Raw genomic sequence first — 16,426 nt, 5'->3', positions numbered from 1 at the left:
AGGCAGGGGTGCAGAAGTAGGTTTTGTGAGACCCATTTGGAAATAGGAGAGTGTTTAAGTAATGTATGGGCAAACATTAAAATATCCAAAAGTAATTTATGCAACTAAAAATCACTTCTAAACATATTTTTATCACACAAGCTCAAATAGCCTAATTGTTAAAATTATTGATTAAATCAATCTTTAAGCACATAAATTCAATTAAATACCCAAAATTAAACACTGAATGAGGGCAAAAATACGCACTCATCAACGAGGGACATAAAATGAAGTTGAAATTTATGACACCAAGACAAGTCATTGAGGATCAACATAGGCTGAAGGAGAAAATAAAAAAAGAAAGAATAGAAAAAGAAGCAATAAAAACTGCAGAAGAAAGGGAAAATGAAGAAAAAGAGATGGAAGTAGAGAAAAATATGATGGAAAGTTTATTCATCAATGTTTTTTTTTCTACAAATTGTGATGTCATTTTACAGGAACAAAAGGATAAGCATGTGAATGAAACACACCAACTTCCATGTTTGAAAAGGAAGCTCGTTCATAGTGCTTTATTATGCATTTGGTCCAATGATGAGAAGCAAATTTGTCAAACACAATTCATGGAATTATTTATTGTTACATATGAAGGTGGGGTAGTGTTGGCAAGAAAAGTGCTCCACGGATTGCAACCATTGGAAAGTAACAAATATCAAGTTCAATTTGATCATGGAGGAATAGATCATAATAAACTTATATTAAAACTAGTGTCTTAAGATTCGGGACGAATCTTCTCGAAGAAGGAGGGTATGGTGTGAATTACATATGGGCCAAATGGAGGATGACTAATGCACCATGTTGATGCAGTTTCTTTTATTTAAATAAGGGCCTTATGCTTTGTAAAATTGGCTGACCAAATTGTGTTTTGGCTTAACCAATTAATGGGCTTTAGTTTTGCTTTATTTTCAAGTTGTAATAAGGGTCCATATGCCAACTTAAGAACCAACCTTTGGAAGATCAAGAAGACCTTTGCTGAAAGCTTGTGCATGACTTTTGGTAGCCTTAAATTCAGTTAGAATCAACAGTTATGTAGCAGATCATTATTAGCTTGAGTGGATCATTAATTAATAGCTTTAAGTGGGTTGTAATTGAAATTTTTGTGTCTTTTGTAATTCAAATGGTTAAAGCTCCTATGTAAGCTGAACTATTTTCATTAATGAAGGCACGATGAGTTTTATTTAGAAAATATAAGAGTTTTATCTCTTCTATCTTAGGGAGAGTGATTCTCCTAAGTTTTTGAGTGATTCAATAATCCCTGAGATATATCAAAGGTCCTTTATCCCTTTGTGTGTTTAAACTCTTAGGCTTATCTTACATTCTTGGAAGTGTGATGTCCATCAATTTCCGCTCCATGTTCTTATATGTTTCCATTTTCTTGTTTTAAATAATTTCTCAAATTTATTGCTTATTAGCATTCCAACATTTATAGATCAGTAAAATGAATCTAAGGATTCACATCATATGTTAGTCAGAGTCTGGCTACCCAGATTTTGAATACGAATGGAAGTTTATTATAATAGGTATTTAATCAAAGGCCACCCATGTTTAGTCGCATTCGATTACGGAACCAACAACAATGTTGTAAGCCAAAAATTGGTGGAGAAACTCCAGTTACCAACAACCTTTCATCTGAATCAAGCATGGATCAAATTCAGTACATGGCAATGTGTGAGAGAAGTATTATGTGATATTGCTTCCATGGACTCTTGTCATCTTCTTTTGGGATGGGGATGGCTTCGTTTTAAAACACTCAATCTTGATCAATGTTACATTCATTTGAGGCACCATGGACCTAAAATGAAGTAGAAATTTATGACACCAAGACAAGTCAGTAAGGATCAACATAGGCTGAAGGAGAAAATAGAAAAAGAAGCAATAAAAACTACAAAAGGAAGGGAAAATAACAAAAAAGAAATGGAACTAGAGAAAAATTTGATGGAAAGTTTATGCGTCAATGTTTTTTCTTCTAGAGTTGGTGATGTCATCTTACAGGAACAAAAGCATAAACATGTGAATGAAACACACCAACTTCCATGTTTGAAAAGGAAGCTTGTTCATGGTGCTTTATTATGCATTTGGTCCGCTGATGAGAAGCAAATTCGTCAAACACAATGCATGGAATTATTGTTTGTTACATATAGAGGTGGGATAGTGTTGGCAAGAAAATTGCTCCATGGATTGCAACCATTGGAAAGTAACAAATATGAACTTGAATTTGATCCTGGAGGAAGAGAATTAGTTTCAAGTTGTGGAAAAATAAAGTCCTTCACAAGATCATAATAGACTTATATTAAAACTAGTGTCTTAAGATTCAGGACGAATCTTCTCGAAGACGGAGGGTATGATGTGAATTGCATATGGGCCAAAAGTGAGGATGACTAATGCGCCATGTTGATGCAATTTCTTTTATTTAAATAAAGGCCTAATGCTTTGTAAAATTTGCTGACCAAATTGTGTTTTGGCTTAACCAATTAATGAGCTTTAGTTTTGCTTTATTTTCAAGTTGAAATAAGGGTCCATATGCCAACTTAAGAACCAACTCTTGGAAGATCAAGAGGACCTTTGCTGAAAGCTTGTGCATGACTTTTGGTAGCCTTAAATTCAGTTAGAATCAACAGTTATGTAGCAGATCATTATTAGCTTGAGTGGATCATTAATTAATAGCTTTAAGTGGGTTGTAATTGAAATTTTTGTGTCTTTTGTAATTCGGATGGTTAAAGCTCCTATGTAAGCTGAACTATTTTCATTAATGAAGGCACGATGAGTTTTATTCAGAAAATATAAGAGTTTTATCTCTTCTATCTTAGGGAGAGTGATTCTCCTAAGTTTTTGAGTGATTCAATAATCCCTGAGATTTATCAAAGGTCCTTTATCCCTTTGTGTGTTTAAACTCTTAGGCTTATCTTCCATCCTTGGAAGTGTGATGTCCATCAATTTCCGCTCCATATTCTTATGTGTTTCCATTTTCTTGTTTTAAATAATTTCTCAAATTTCTTGCTTATTATCATTCCAACCATGCTAGATCAGTAAAACGAATCCAACCCTTTGGATTCACAACAATTGGTATTCAGAGTCTGGCTATCTAGATTTTGAATAGGAATGGAAGTTTATTATACTAGGTATTTAATCGAAGGCCACCAATGTTTAGTCGCATTCGATTACGAAAGCAACAACAATGTTGTGAGCAAAAGATTGGTGGAAAAACTCCAGTTACCAACCATCTTCCATCCGAATCAAGCATGGATCAAATTCAGTACATGGCAATGTGTGAAAGAAGTATTATGTGATATTGCTTCCATGGACTCTAGTCATCTTATTTTGGGATGGGCATGGCTTCGTTTTAAAACACTCAATCCTGATGAACGTTCCCTTTATTTGAGGCATGAGGGACCTAAAATGAAGTAGAAATTTATGACACCAAGACAAGTTAGTAAGGATCAACATAGGCTAAAGGAGAAAATAGAAAAAGAAGCAATAAAAAGTGCAGAAGGAAGGGAAAATAAAGCAATAAGAAAGTTTATTTGTCAATGTTTTTTCTTCTATAGTTTGTGGTGTCATTTTACAGGAACAAAAGGATAAGCATGTGAATGAAACACACCAACTTCCATGTTTGAAAAGGAAGCTTGTTCATGGTGCTTTATTATGCATTTGGTCCGTTAATGAGAAGCAAAATTGTCAAACACAATGCATGGAATTATTTATTGTTATATATCAAGGTGGGGTAGTGTTGGCAAAAAAAAGTGCTCCACGGATTGCAACCATTGGAAAGTAACAAATATCATGTTGAATTTGATCCTGGAGGAAGAGAATTAGTTTCAAGTTGTGGAAAAACAAAGTCCTTCACAAGATCATAATAAACTTATGTTCAAACTAGTGTCTTAAGATTCAGGATGAATCTTCTCGAAGAAGGAGGGTATGATGTGAATTGCATATGTGTCAAAAGTGAGGATGACTAATGCGCCATGTTGATGAAGTTTCTTTTATTTAAATTAGGGCCATATGCTTTGTAAGATTTGCTGACCAAATTGTGTTTTGGCTTAACCAATTAATGGGTATAGTTTTGCTTTATTTTCAAGTTGAAATAAGGGTCCCTATACCAACTTAAGAACCAACCCTTGGAAGATCAAGAGGACCTTTGCTGAAAGTTTGTGGATGAATTTTGGTAGCCTTAAACTCAATCACAATCAACCGTTAAGTAGAGGATCATTATTAGCTTGAGTGGATCATTAATTAATAGCTTTAAGTAGGTTGTAAATGAAATTTGTGTCTTTTGTAGTTCTGATGGTTAAAGCTCCTATATAAGCTGAACCATTTTCATCAATGAAGGTAAGTTGAGTTTTTTTCAGAAAATATTAGAGTTTTATCTCTTTTATCTTAGTGAGATGGTTCTCCTATGTTCTTGAGTGATTCAAGAATCCCTGAGATTTATCAAAGGTCCTTTACCCCTTTGTGTTTTTAAACTCTTAGGCTTTTCTTCCATTCTTGTTTGTGTGATGTCCATCAATTCCCGTTCCACCTTCTTATATGTTTCGATTTTCTCGTTTTAGATAATTTCTCAAATTTGTTGCTTATTAGTATTCCAACCTTGATAGATCAATAAAACGAATCCAACCCTCTGGATTCACATCATTTAGTATTCACAGTCTGGCTATCCAGATTTTGAATAGGAATGGAAGTTTATTATACTAGGTATTTAATCGAAGGCCACCCATATTTATTCGCATTCGATTACGGAAGCAACAACAATATTGTTAGGCAAAGATTGGTGGAGAAACTCTAGTTACCAATAACCTTTCATCCGATCAATCATGGATCCAATTCAATACATGGCAATGTGTGAAAGATGTATTATGTGATATTTCTTCCATGGACTCTTGTCATCTTCTTTTGGGATAGGCATGGCTTCGTTTTAAAACACTCAATCTTGATGAACGTTCCTTTATTTGAGGCATGAGGGACCTAAAATGATGTAGAAATTTGTGATCCCAAGACAAGTTAGTAAGGATCAACATAGGCTGAAGCAGAAAATAGAAAAAGAAGCAATAAAAACTGCAGAAGGAAGGAAAAATAAAGAAAAAGAAATGGAAGTAGAGAAAAATATGATGAAAGTTTATTCGTCAATGTTTTTTCTTCTATAGTTTGTGATGTCATTTTATAGGAACAAAAGGATAAGCATGTGAATGAAACACACGAACTTCCATGTTTGAAAAGGAAGCTTGTTCATGGTGCTTTATTATGCATTTGGTCCGCTGATGAGGAGCAAAATCGTCAAACACAATGCATGGAATTTTTTATTGTTATATATCAAGGTGGGGTAGTGTTGGCAAGAAAAGTGCTCTACGGATTGTAACCATTGGAAAGTAACAAATATCATGTTGAATTTGATCCTAGAGGAAGAGAATTAGTTTTAAGTTGTGGAAAAATAAAGTCCTTCATAAGATCATAATAAACTTATATTAAAACTAGTGTCTTAAGATTCATGACGAATCTTCTCGAAGAAGGATGGTATGATGTGAAATACATATGGGACAAAAGTGAGGATGGCTAATGCGCCATGTTGATGCAGTTTATTTTAATTAAATAAGGGCCCAATGCTTTGTAAAATTTGCTGACCAAATTGCGTTTTGGCTTAACCATTTAATGGGCTATAGTTTTGCTTTATTTTCAAGTTGAAATAAGGGTCCATATGCCAACTTAAGAACCAACCCTTGGAAGATCAATAGGACCTTTGCTGAAAGTTTGTTGATGACTTTTGGTAGCCTTAAATTCAATCCCAATCAACCGTTAAGTAGTGGATCATTATTAGCTTGAGTGGATCATTAATTAATAGCTTTAAGTGGGTTGTAATTGAAATTTTTTTGTCTTTTGTAATTCTGATGGTTAAAGCTCCTAATAAGCTGAACCATTTTCATCAATGAAGGCAAGCTGAGTTTTATTCAGAAAATATTAGAGTTTTATATCTTTTATCTTAGTGAGAGTTATTCTCCTAAGTTCTTGAGTGATTAAATAATCCTTGAGATTTATCAAAGGTCCTTTATCCCTTTGTGTTTTTAAACTCTTAGGCTTATCTTCCATTCTTGGAAGTGTGATGTCCATCAATTCCCGTTCCATCTGCTTATATGTTTCCATTTTCTCGTTTTAAGTAATTTCTCAAATTTGTTGCTTATTAGTATTCCAACCTTGATAGATCAGTAAAACGAATCCCACCCTCTGGATTCACATCATTTGGTATTCACAGTTTGGCTATCCAGATTTTGAATAGGAATGGAAGCTAATTATACTAGGTATTTAATCGAAGGCCACCCATATTTATTCGCATTCGATTACGGAAGCAACAACAATGTTGTTAGCCAAGGATTGGTGGAGAAACTCCAGTTACCAATAACCTTTCATCCGATCAATCATGGATCAAATTCAATACATGACAATGTGTGAAAAATGCATTATGTGACATTTCTGCCATGGACTCCTGTCATTTTCTTTTGCGATGGGCATGGCTTCGTTTTAAAACACTCAATCTTGATGAACGTTCCCTTTATTTGAGGCTTGAGGGACCTAAAATGATGTAGAAATTTATGATCCCAAGAGAAGTTAGTAAGGATCAACATAGGCTGAAGGAGAAAATAGAAAAAGAAGCAATAAAAACTGCAGAAGGAAGGGAAAATAAAGAAAAAGAAATGGAAGTAGAAAAAAATATGATGCAAAGTTTATTCGTCAATGTTTTACAGAAACAAAAGGATAAGCATGTGAATGAAACACACCAACTTCCATGTTTGAAAAGGAAGCTTGTTCATGGTGCTTTATTATGCATTTGGTCCGCTGATGAGGAGCAAAATCGTCAAACACAATGCATGGCATTTTTTATTGTTATATATCAAGGTGGGGTAGTGTTGGCAAGAAAAGTGCTCTACGGATTGCAACCATTGGAAAGAAACAAATATCATGTTGAATTTGATCCTGGAGGAAGAGAATTAGTTTCAAGTTGTGGAAAAATAAACTTATAACTAGTGTGTTAAGATTCAGGACGAATCTACTCGAAGAACGAGGGTATGATGTGAAATACATATGGGCCAAAAGTGAGGATGACTAATGCGCCATGTTTATGCAATTTCTTTTATTTAAATTAGGGCCCAATGCTTTGTAAAATTTGCTGGCCAAATTGTGTTTTGGCCTAACCAATTAATGGGCTATAGTTTTGCTTTATTTTCAAGTTGAAATAAGGGTCCCTATGCCAACTTAAGAACCAACCCTTGGAAGATCAAGAGGACCTTTGCTCAAAGTTTGTGGATGAATTTTGGTAGCCTTAAACTTAGTTACAATCAACCGTTAAGTAGCGGATCATTGTTAGCTTGAGTGGATCATTAATTAATAGTTTAAGTGGGTTGTGATTGAAATTTTTGTGTCATTTGTAATTTTGGTGCTTAAAGCTCTTATATAAGCTGAACCATTTTCATCAATGAAGGCAAGTAGAGTTTTATTCAGAAAATATTAGAGTTTTATGTTGGTATCGCGCAGCGGAATGACTAAACAATGGTCAAAAACCAAGAGGTGGGGTGAATTGGATTTTTAAAAATCTTGACAGGTTTTAAAAGTTTTCTCAAAATTTAATTAATTAACTTAAAATAATAGTTACTTTAAATGCAAGTGCAGATAAATAAGGAGTTTGAGGGAAGAAGATGCACACTGATATTTATGCTGGTTCGGATCAAAAGACCCTACGTCCAGTTGTTAATCTCTTAAACAAAGAGATTAACTCAATCACTATAATAATCAGATTACAACAGATTATATAAGAGTTAAGATTAGAAAACACCTCTCTTGAACAACCACAAGAGATGAACAAAACTCCCCCTGAATCTCACAGAGGATGACCAACTTTCCTAGCAACAGCACAACACTCAATCTTCTAAGAACTCACTTAGAAAAAGTTATCACTTATTCACACTAGGTTTTTCAAAGCTTTCTTTAAGAATCTCACAGAGCAACACTTTGCAGTCACAACCAAAGAACTTTGAATCTTAAAAAAGGTATTTTCGAAGTTGAACTGCAGTTCCTTAAATAGGGTTTTCGAAAATTAGCTTAAAAACTGAATCGTTATGTTCCAACTGCCAAGGATAATCGATTATCACTAAGGATAATCGATTATTCCAGTAGGTTTCCTGAAAAACAAATTTTGAACAGGATAATCGATTATTTCAGGAGATAATCGATTATTCCAGTAGGCTTTCGAAAATTAGGTTAAAAACTGAATCGTTATGTTCCAACTGCCAAAGATAATCGATTATCATTAAGGATAATCGATTATTCCAGTAGGTTTCCTGAAAAACAAATTTTGAACAGGATAATCGATTATTTCAGGAGATAATCGATTATTCTAGTAGGTTTTCGAAAAATACAAGTTATGCATAGATAATCGATTATCAATAGTGATAATCGATTATCACTGTAGTTTTTCTAAAAATAAGAAACCTTCTAGAGAGACGAATGCAATGCTGCTGATTCTAAGTTTAATTAAACTATTCTACAATACACTTATTTTATTTTACAAGATAACATCTGCATAATTAAACACTTTGTCTTCATTAGTGCTTGATCATCATTCAAAATCACTAGACTTCCTTTTTTTTGCCAACAATCTCCCCCGTTTTGATGATGATCAAAAATATGTTTAAGTACCTATTGCTACCTGCAGTTTAGAGACTTGTAAAGAGAATGGTTAAGATAAAATAATGTGTCTTTATCATTTAAACTTATTCTCCCCCTTTTTGATCATATGAGAAAAGGGTAAAGCTCCCCCTAAATGGAATAATCCTTGAGGGCACACAGCAGGAGATAAGATACTTAATCATTCATTGATTCATAAATTAAAAGAGACTATAAGCAGTGGTAAAACATATGTTAGAAATCCTCCCCTTAAAATTCTGCACTCATGTCATCATCATGAGTGAATTCCTCATCAAACCTATGTTCTAAATGGGAAATTCTAGTATCAATCCCCCTAATTAGCCCGACAACTTCTTCTAGTCATTTGTTCATGTTTGCTGTGTTGTCTTCTCTAGAGAAGTATGAGCCAACACCACTTGAAGAGCCAACATTTTGTGCAGCAGGACGTATGGGATCAGTAGGAGGAAGTTCTTCATCTTCAGCGTCATAATTGGGCATATCATCTCTATGGACATAGGTATCACCAAGAGGAACAAGCTTTAGCTGTTTGAGAGAACTTTCAGCAATATGATTTGCACGTATGGTACTTTGACAAAGCTCCCCGGTGGTGTCAACTCCCTTGTATTCGCAAATCCTTGAAATTAAGAGGGAATATGGGAGAGGATATTGTGGGTACCTCTTTGCTTTGAGCATAGTGTCAAGGTTCAAAGTAGACCATTTTATCGGAACACGATTTAGAATCCCATACATTATGAGAAGGTCAGCCTATGGGCACTGAGCATGATTGGTTCCTCTAGGACACAAAATCCAGACAATTAAGTAATGGATGAGTCTTTCATCCATTTTTAGTCCTCCAGCCAATAATTGTCTCCCAACATCCTGTGTTGGGTTGTGTAAGAAAGATTGATAGACCAGGATTCGATTAAAGCCATCAATCCCATTGAAAATTGATTCTGCAGCATCATTGATGGGAAATTTTGCCACATTTTCCCAAATATCATTATCGATGATAATGTCCACTCCTTTCACTTTTGATAAAGCAACTTCATCTCTGATCTTGAGATTGTAGTAGAAAACTCGTACGAGATCGGGATAGTATTTTCCTTGCATTTCCACAAATGGTCTGATGCCTTGAAAATTAAAGAGAGCAGGAAACTCAAAACCTACAGCTGTGAATTTTCGAGTAGTGATGTACTTGGGAGAGATGATTGCTTTGTTTTTCCAAATCTGAACGAATTCATCCCTTTGATCTTCGTCAGAGATCCAACCTTCAATGGATGCTGATCTGATAGAAGGTTGAGTTGGACGTGGAGCAGTTCGTCTACGTGTTGGGATCTTTCTGCGAGATGATTCTGCCATGGCACTGATTTTTAAGAGAAAAAGATGATATTGAAGGGGTCTTTAGGGTTTAAAAAAAAGAGGGCAAATGATGAGAGGATTACTTTTCTACGTGAATAGTTGAAATTGGGATTCTCAATTTATGAAGAGTAGGCTACCAACAGCTAAAATGAGAGAACCAAAGCAAATCTAGCCGTTACAACGGCTAGTTTTTCGAAAATTTTTACATAACTGATGAGTCATTATTTTCTTCCATTCCACTAGCCTTTGTGTACCCATTAGACAGTTGATTATTGCTTAATTATTCATCATTAGAGTGTTTTTCATCTGTTGGGCTTTATTGGGCCACTGTTCCGAATTTGGACTAATTTCACATTATTTGGCCTAATTTTTTGTTTTTAATTATTTTAGGTATTTGGGTGAAGCAATTTTGGAGCTTGGACATTAATCTTTAGTTGAAGAGACTTTCCACATCATTTCCACATCATTTCCATATCATTTCCACGTTAGCAAAGTCAATGGGTCAACATTTGAGGTCCAGAGTGGCATTTTTGTAATTCTGCGGCTCATAATGGCAGTTTTGTAATTCTGAGTGGCAGGGGGTGAAAAGACTACGAAAATTAGGTTTGCATGGGGAGGAAGCCGCCACTTGACCTTCTACATTCTCTCCAACTCCATTTTTTTCGTGCTCCAAGCTTCCATGGATGCCTCCCCTTGCGGTTTTTCACATTTTTTGGTCATTTTTACCGTTTTTATGCACATTTGACAGCACCCATTGAGGGTTTTGCGTTTTGATTTTGTTTTCTACATTGGGCAGCTCGTTTTGTGATTTCATTGAGTTGAAACAATACCCATTCATGGGGTTTTCGCATTTATATATGATAGCACCGTTTGGCATTCCATTTAAGCTTTGAAATCTCTATTTTTGCTCTTAAATTGTGTTTTCAGATTTGATAAGTTAGGGTTCTTGGTTCTGTTTTGTGATTGCAGTTTTGAAATGTTTAATTGTTCATTCTCTATGTCTAGCTAAGTTTTTCGTATTGGTTCCTTGAAGAAACTGATTTGAAACCATGAGGTTGATGATTTGCAGTGCACTCCAATTCCTATTTTCTCTTCATCATATTCAATTTCGTAGCTTTGAATGAAATGGAATTTGTGATGCTTAATCGTGGGTTCATGTTTTGCACAATTTCAGAATCCTTGTCATGCTTAGTGAGTTCGGGTTTTGGCCACAGTTGCTTAATCTGTGTGTGTGTGTGTAAAATTGAAAGAAGGATGTGTGCTATGCTTAATGGCATAATGAAGTTGTGTTAATTTTCGCATAGTTGATTAATTCAGATTTCATGAGAGTAAATTGGATAAGAGAATTGATTTAGTAACCTGTGATTGGTGGATTTTCAGTGGAATCCAGGGACCAGTACGTTTTGAATTCTGTATTTAATTCAGTTTTGGTGTTTTGATTAGAATTTAGCAAAGTTGTGTGAATCTGCCAAACCCCCCCTGTGTTTTATTGTTGTGTTCATTTGGAAATTTGGCTTTGAATGAAAATATTGGTCGTTGGGAGACGACTTGGTTCACTTTCATATACTATATTGAATATGTTTTAATTTGGTGGGGTAAGACCTCTATCAAATTTGGCGCCATTGCCGGGGACCAATCGTTTCGTTCAAAGAAAAATTTTCAGTGTGCTTGTGTTCTGTGTGTAGTTCAAGTGTGGTTGAGTTGGTATATGTTCATTGTGATGTTAATGTTGTGTTAAGTACAGTGCCTGTTTCCATTCCTGTGTGTTTCTGTGCAGTGTAGTGAATAGTGTCGCGGCGCGCATGAATAGTGTCATTTGTAGTAGTGAATAGTGTTTGAATAGTGTTCGAATCTGACAATTAACTTCTGGATTTCTGTTTTGGTAGCTACGGTGCTTGTTTTGACTTGAAATTTTTCCCCCCACTTCTAAGACATTGAACTTGATAGGAAAAATAGCTGGAGCAGTTGGTATGGTCTGAGTTAAGAGATTCAAAAAAATTTTGGACAGATTTTTAATGAAACTTCAGAGGACCATAACTTTTGCTCTGGTTATCAGAATCACTATTATTTTATATGGATTTGGGGTAGAATTTGATTTCCCACCTTGTTGAAACCCGCTCCGCCGGTTTGCAAACTCAGATTCTCCAGAAAATTCCATTTTCTACATTTCAGCAATCTTTTTTGTGATTTTTCTTCTTTTTTTCCACTTTTCAAAATTTTTTAAAAATACTTGTGCTTTGAGTTTTGATCTGATATTTTTGTGCTTCTGTATGACCACTCAAAGGAATATCCTACCAATTTTCAAGTCATTTGAAGGTCGTTTGAGTATACTTGTAGTTATACCCTATGTTATGCCAATATCACTACAATTAGTGCTTTTTGGTGCATGACTAGGGGAAACCCAAGTGAATTACAACCATTTGACCCTGAGATTGATAGCACATTCCATAGAGGAAGTAGGCATCTTAGGAATCCATCTTTGCATGCTCAATATTCAGTGACGTTTCCTGACTCTTATGATTCTCATCATACTCCTGACACTTCTCATTCCTTGCATTCTGAGCATACTGTTTATTCTAAGCATTTTCATTTTCATACTGATAACATGGCTCAACCTCCTCCACCTCATGAGAGAACCATGAGTGAGCTCACTGCACCAGGGTTCACTTATGATAGTTTATGCATTCAATACCCTGAGGAGGAGGTTCCATATGTGCTGAAAACTAGTTTAATACACTTGTTGCCAAAGTTTCATGGTCTTGCAGGTGAGGACCCGTGCAAACACTTGAAGCAGTTTCATGTCGTCTGTTCCACCATGAAGCCTGTAGATGTGCAGGAGGACCATGTATACTTGAAGGCTTTCCCTCATTCTTTGGAGGGTAATGCGAAAGACTGGCTGTACTACCTAGCACCCAGGTCCATCACAAGCTGGGATGACCTGAAGAGATTGTTCCTTGCCAAGACCCTTTATGAGTACTGGGAGAGGTTCAAGAATCTCTGTTCAAGCTGCCCACACCATCAGATCTCTGAACACCTCCTTCTGCAGTATTTTTACGAAGGCTTGCACCACATGGATCGAAATATGATTGATGCCGCAAGTGGTGGTGCCCTTGGTAACATAACCCCAGCTGTAGCCAGACAACTAATAGAGAACATGGCTTCAAATTCTCAACAATTTGGCACAAGGAGTGATGCCATAGTTGTTAGAGGTGTTCATGATGTAGGAGCAGCCGAGTACACGAAGAAGTTGGAGAGTAAGATTGATGCTCTTACCACACTAGTCAACCAACTTGCTTCCAATCAGAGAGCTCCAGCTGCAAGAGTTGTGGCCTTTGTACATCTGTTGATCATTTTACAGACTCTTGCCAAGCATTGCAACAACAGGCTGCTTCTCCTTCTTTTTCTACACCAGTGGACACACCTCAGGCCTATGCAGCAAATATTTTCAACAACAATAGGCCCCAACAGCAACAACAAAACCACCATGATTTGTCAACCAACAGATATAATCTAGGATGGAGGAATCACCCAAATTTGAAATGGGGAAACCAGGGTAACCAACAGCCCCAACAATTTCAAAATGTGCAACCACCTCCACAACAAAGAGTTGCACCTGCACCACAAGCTACTCTTGCTCCACCTGTACCCACACCAGCTCCTGCTGCAGCACCTGTACCTTCTTCTTCTACTTCATTGGAGGAGTTAGTCAGGATGATGACCCTTTTAAATATGCAATTCCAGCAGGAGACTAGGGCCTCAATCCAGAGTTTGACAAATCAAATGGGGTAGATGGCCACTCAGCTAAACCAGGCACAAGCTCAGAATTCTGACAAGCTTCCATCACAGACAGTGGAAAATCCTAGGAATGTGAGTGCCATTACTTTGAGATCTGGGAAGAACATTGAAGTTCCCACTTCCGAGCCTACACTTCCAAAGGAAGCCAACCCTGCCACACTTCAGAGAAAGCGTGATGCTCATGCAGCTGGTCCTTCCACATCTGGTGTGACTTCTACACCTTCCACCTCTACTGCTGCACCTTCCATACCTCTTCATTTCCCTCCAAGAGCCATTCCAAGCAAAAAGATGGAAGAGGTTGACAGGGAGATCTTAGAAACTTTCAGGAAGGTGGAGGTGAAAATACCTCTGTTGGATGCCACTAAACAGATTCCCAGATATGCAAAGTTCTTGAAGGAGATATGCACGCACAAGAGGAGGCTAAAGGGAAACGAAAAGATCAGCATGGGCAGAAACGTGTCAGCATTGATAGGTAAATTTGTTCCTCAGATTCTTGAGAAGTGCAAGGACCCAAGTACATTTTGTGTACCTTGCATCATAGGTAACAATAAATTTGAAAATGCAATGCTTGATCTTGGTGCTTCAATAAATGTAATGCCTCTGTCTATTTTTATATCTTTTTCTCTTGGACCCCCGCAACCTACGGGTGTGGTGATCCAATTGGCAAATAGAAGTGTTGCCCACCCCGCAGGTTTGGTTGAATATGTTTTTGTTCGTGTTGGTGAATTGATTTTCCCTGCTAATTTTTACATTCTTGATATGACAGAAGGATGTGTGCTATACTTAATGGCATAATGAAGCTGTGTTAATTTTCGCATAGTTGATTAATTCAGATTTCATGAGAGTAAATTGGATAAGAGAATTGATTTAGTTACCTGTGATTGGTGGATTTTTAGTGGAATCAAGGAACCAGTACATTTTGAATTCTGTGTTTAATTCAGTTTTGGTGTTTTTATTAGAATTTAGCAAAGTTGTGTGAATCTGCCAAACCCCCCCCCCCTGTGTTTTATTGTTATGTTCATCTGGAAATTTGGCTTTGAATGAAAATATTGGTCGTTGGGAGACGACTTGGTTCACTTTCATATACTATATTTAATATGTTTTAATTTGGTGGGGTACGACCTCTATCAATAACGTCATGCAATAATCGATTATCCTGAGTGATAATCGATTATTGTTTCATAATATGAATTCCAGAAATTATTGGTATGAGCAGATAATCGATTATTGTAAGTAATAATCGATTATTTTAGAACGATTTTGAGTATTTTGAGTAGGGTCATGATAATCGATTATCCTACTTGATAATCGATTATTCCAGGAATTTAGAAGTTATTTAGGGAAAAGATAATCGATTATCCTGAGTGATAATCAATTATTGAGCACTATTTTACGAAAATATGAAAAGTGACGTTCATTGCTCTTTCAAGAGACTTCTAATATTCCTAAATCTCTCATAAGCTCATAAAATCTGTGTTTGGCTAAAGGCTTTGTAAAGATGTTCGTCGATTGATGCTTGGTGTCTACATAGTCTATCACACAATTGCCTTTACTTATGTGATCCCTTAAGAAGTGGTGTCTAATTTCTATGTGTTTTGTCCTAGAATGCATTATGGGATTCTTAGTTAAGTTTATGGCACTAGTATTGTCACACTTTAGAGGTATATGATTTAGATAGATATTGTAATCCTCTAATTGTTGCTTCATCCATAGGATTTGGGCACAACAATTGCCAGCAGCAATGTATTTGGCCTCTGTAGTTGACAAAGCCACACAGGCTTGTTTCTTGGAGTGCCAAGAAACTAATGAGCTTCCTAAGAGGTGACAAGTACCACTGGTACTTTTTCTATCTATTTTACAGCCACCATAATCAGCATCAGAGTACTGTATTAAACTAAGTGATGCCCCAGAAGGATACCAAAGTCCAAAAGATATAGTTCCTTTGAGATCTTTTTACTGCTATAAGATGGGATTCCTTAGGACTAGCTTGATATCTAGCACAAACACATATAGATTGCATAATATCAGGTCTACTTGTAGTAAGATATAAAAGAGACCCTATCATAGCTCTAAACATGGTTTGATTTACCTCAATACCTGATTCATCTTTATCCAAATAGCAGAAAGTTGCCATAGGAGTACTTGCTGCTTTAGCATTATCCATTTCAAATTATTTAAGTATTTCCTTACAATATTTAGATTGAGATATGAATGTCCCTTCATCCATTTGCTTAATTTGCAAACCAAGGAAGAACGTTAATTCTCACATCATTGACATTTCAAACTCACCCTGCATTATGCTTGCAAAACCTTCACATAGAGATTTATTAGTTGATCCAAAAATTATATCATCAACATACACTTGAACCAATAAAATGTGTTCACCTACTCTTTTAATAAAAAAAGTTGAGTCTATTTTACCTCTTTCAAAATCATTTTCGAGCAAAAAAGTGCTTAAGCGTTCATACCAAGATCTAGGTGCTTGCTTTAAACCATAAAGTGCTTTTTGCAATTTATAAATGTGATTTGGAAATTTATAATCCTCAAAACCAGGAGGTTGTTCAACGTACAC

General features: G+C 36.0%; 1 protein-coding gene across 1 annotated transcript in view; it reads left to right on the top strand.

Moving 5' to 3' along the window:
• Positions 1-14,739, top strand: part of LOC114176550 (uncharacterized) — a 28,613-nt gene extending 13,874 nt beyond the window's left edge. The window contains exon 2 of the mRNA XM_085671511.1: positions 10,450-14,739. Within this exon, the coding sequence (XP_085527637.1) occupies positions 12,446-13,573 (1,128 nt within the window). The 5' untranslated portion in view covers positions 10,450-12,445 and the 3' untranslated portion in view covers positions 13,574-14,739. The remainder of the gene's footprint in view (positions 1-10,449) is intronic.
• The last annotated feature ends 1,687 nt before the right edge of the window (positions 14,740-16,426 follow it).

The sequence above is a fragment of the Vigna unguiculata genome, chromosome 3 (genome assembly GCF_037176805.1).
Source record: "Vigna unguiculata cultivar grain cowpea cultivar isolate G323 ecotype 2 chromosome 3, ASM3717680v1, whole genome shotgun sequence".
Classification (NCBI taxonomy): domain Eukaryota; kingdom Viridiplantae; phylum Streptophyta; class Magnoliopsida; order Fabales; family Fabaceae; genus Vigna; species Vigna unguiculata.
This window is presented reverse-complemented; position numbering and strand designations above follow the sequence as displayed.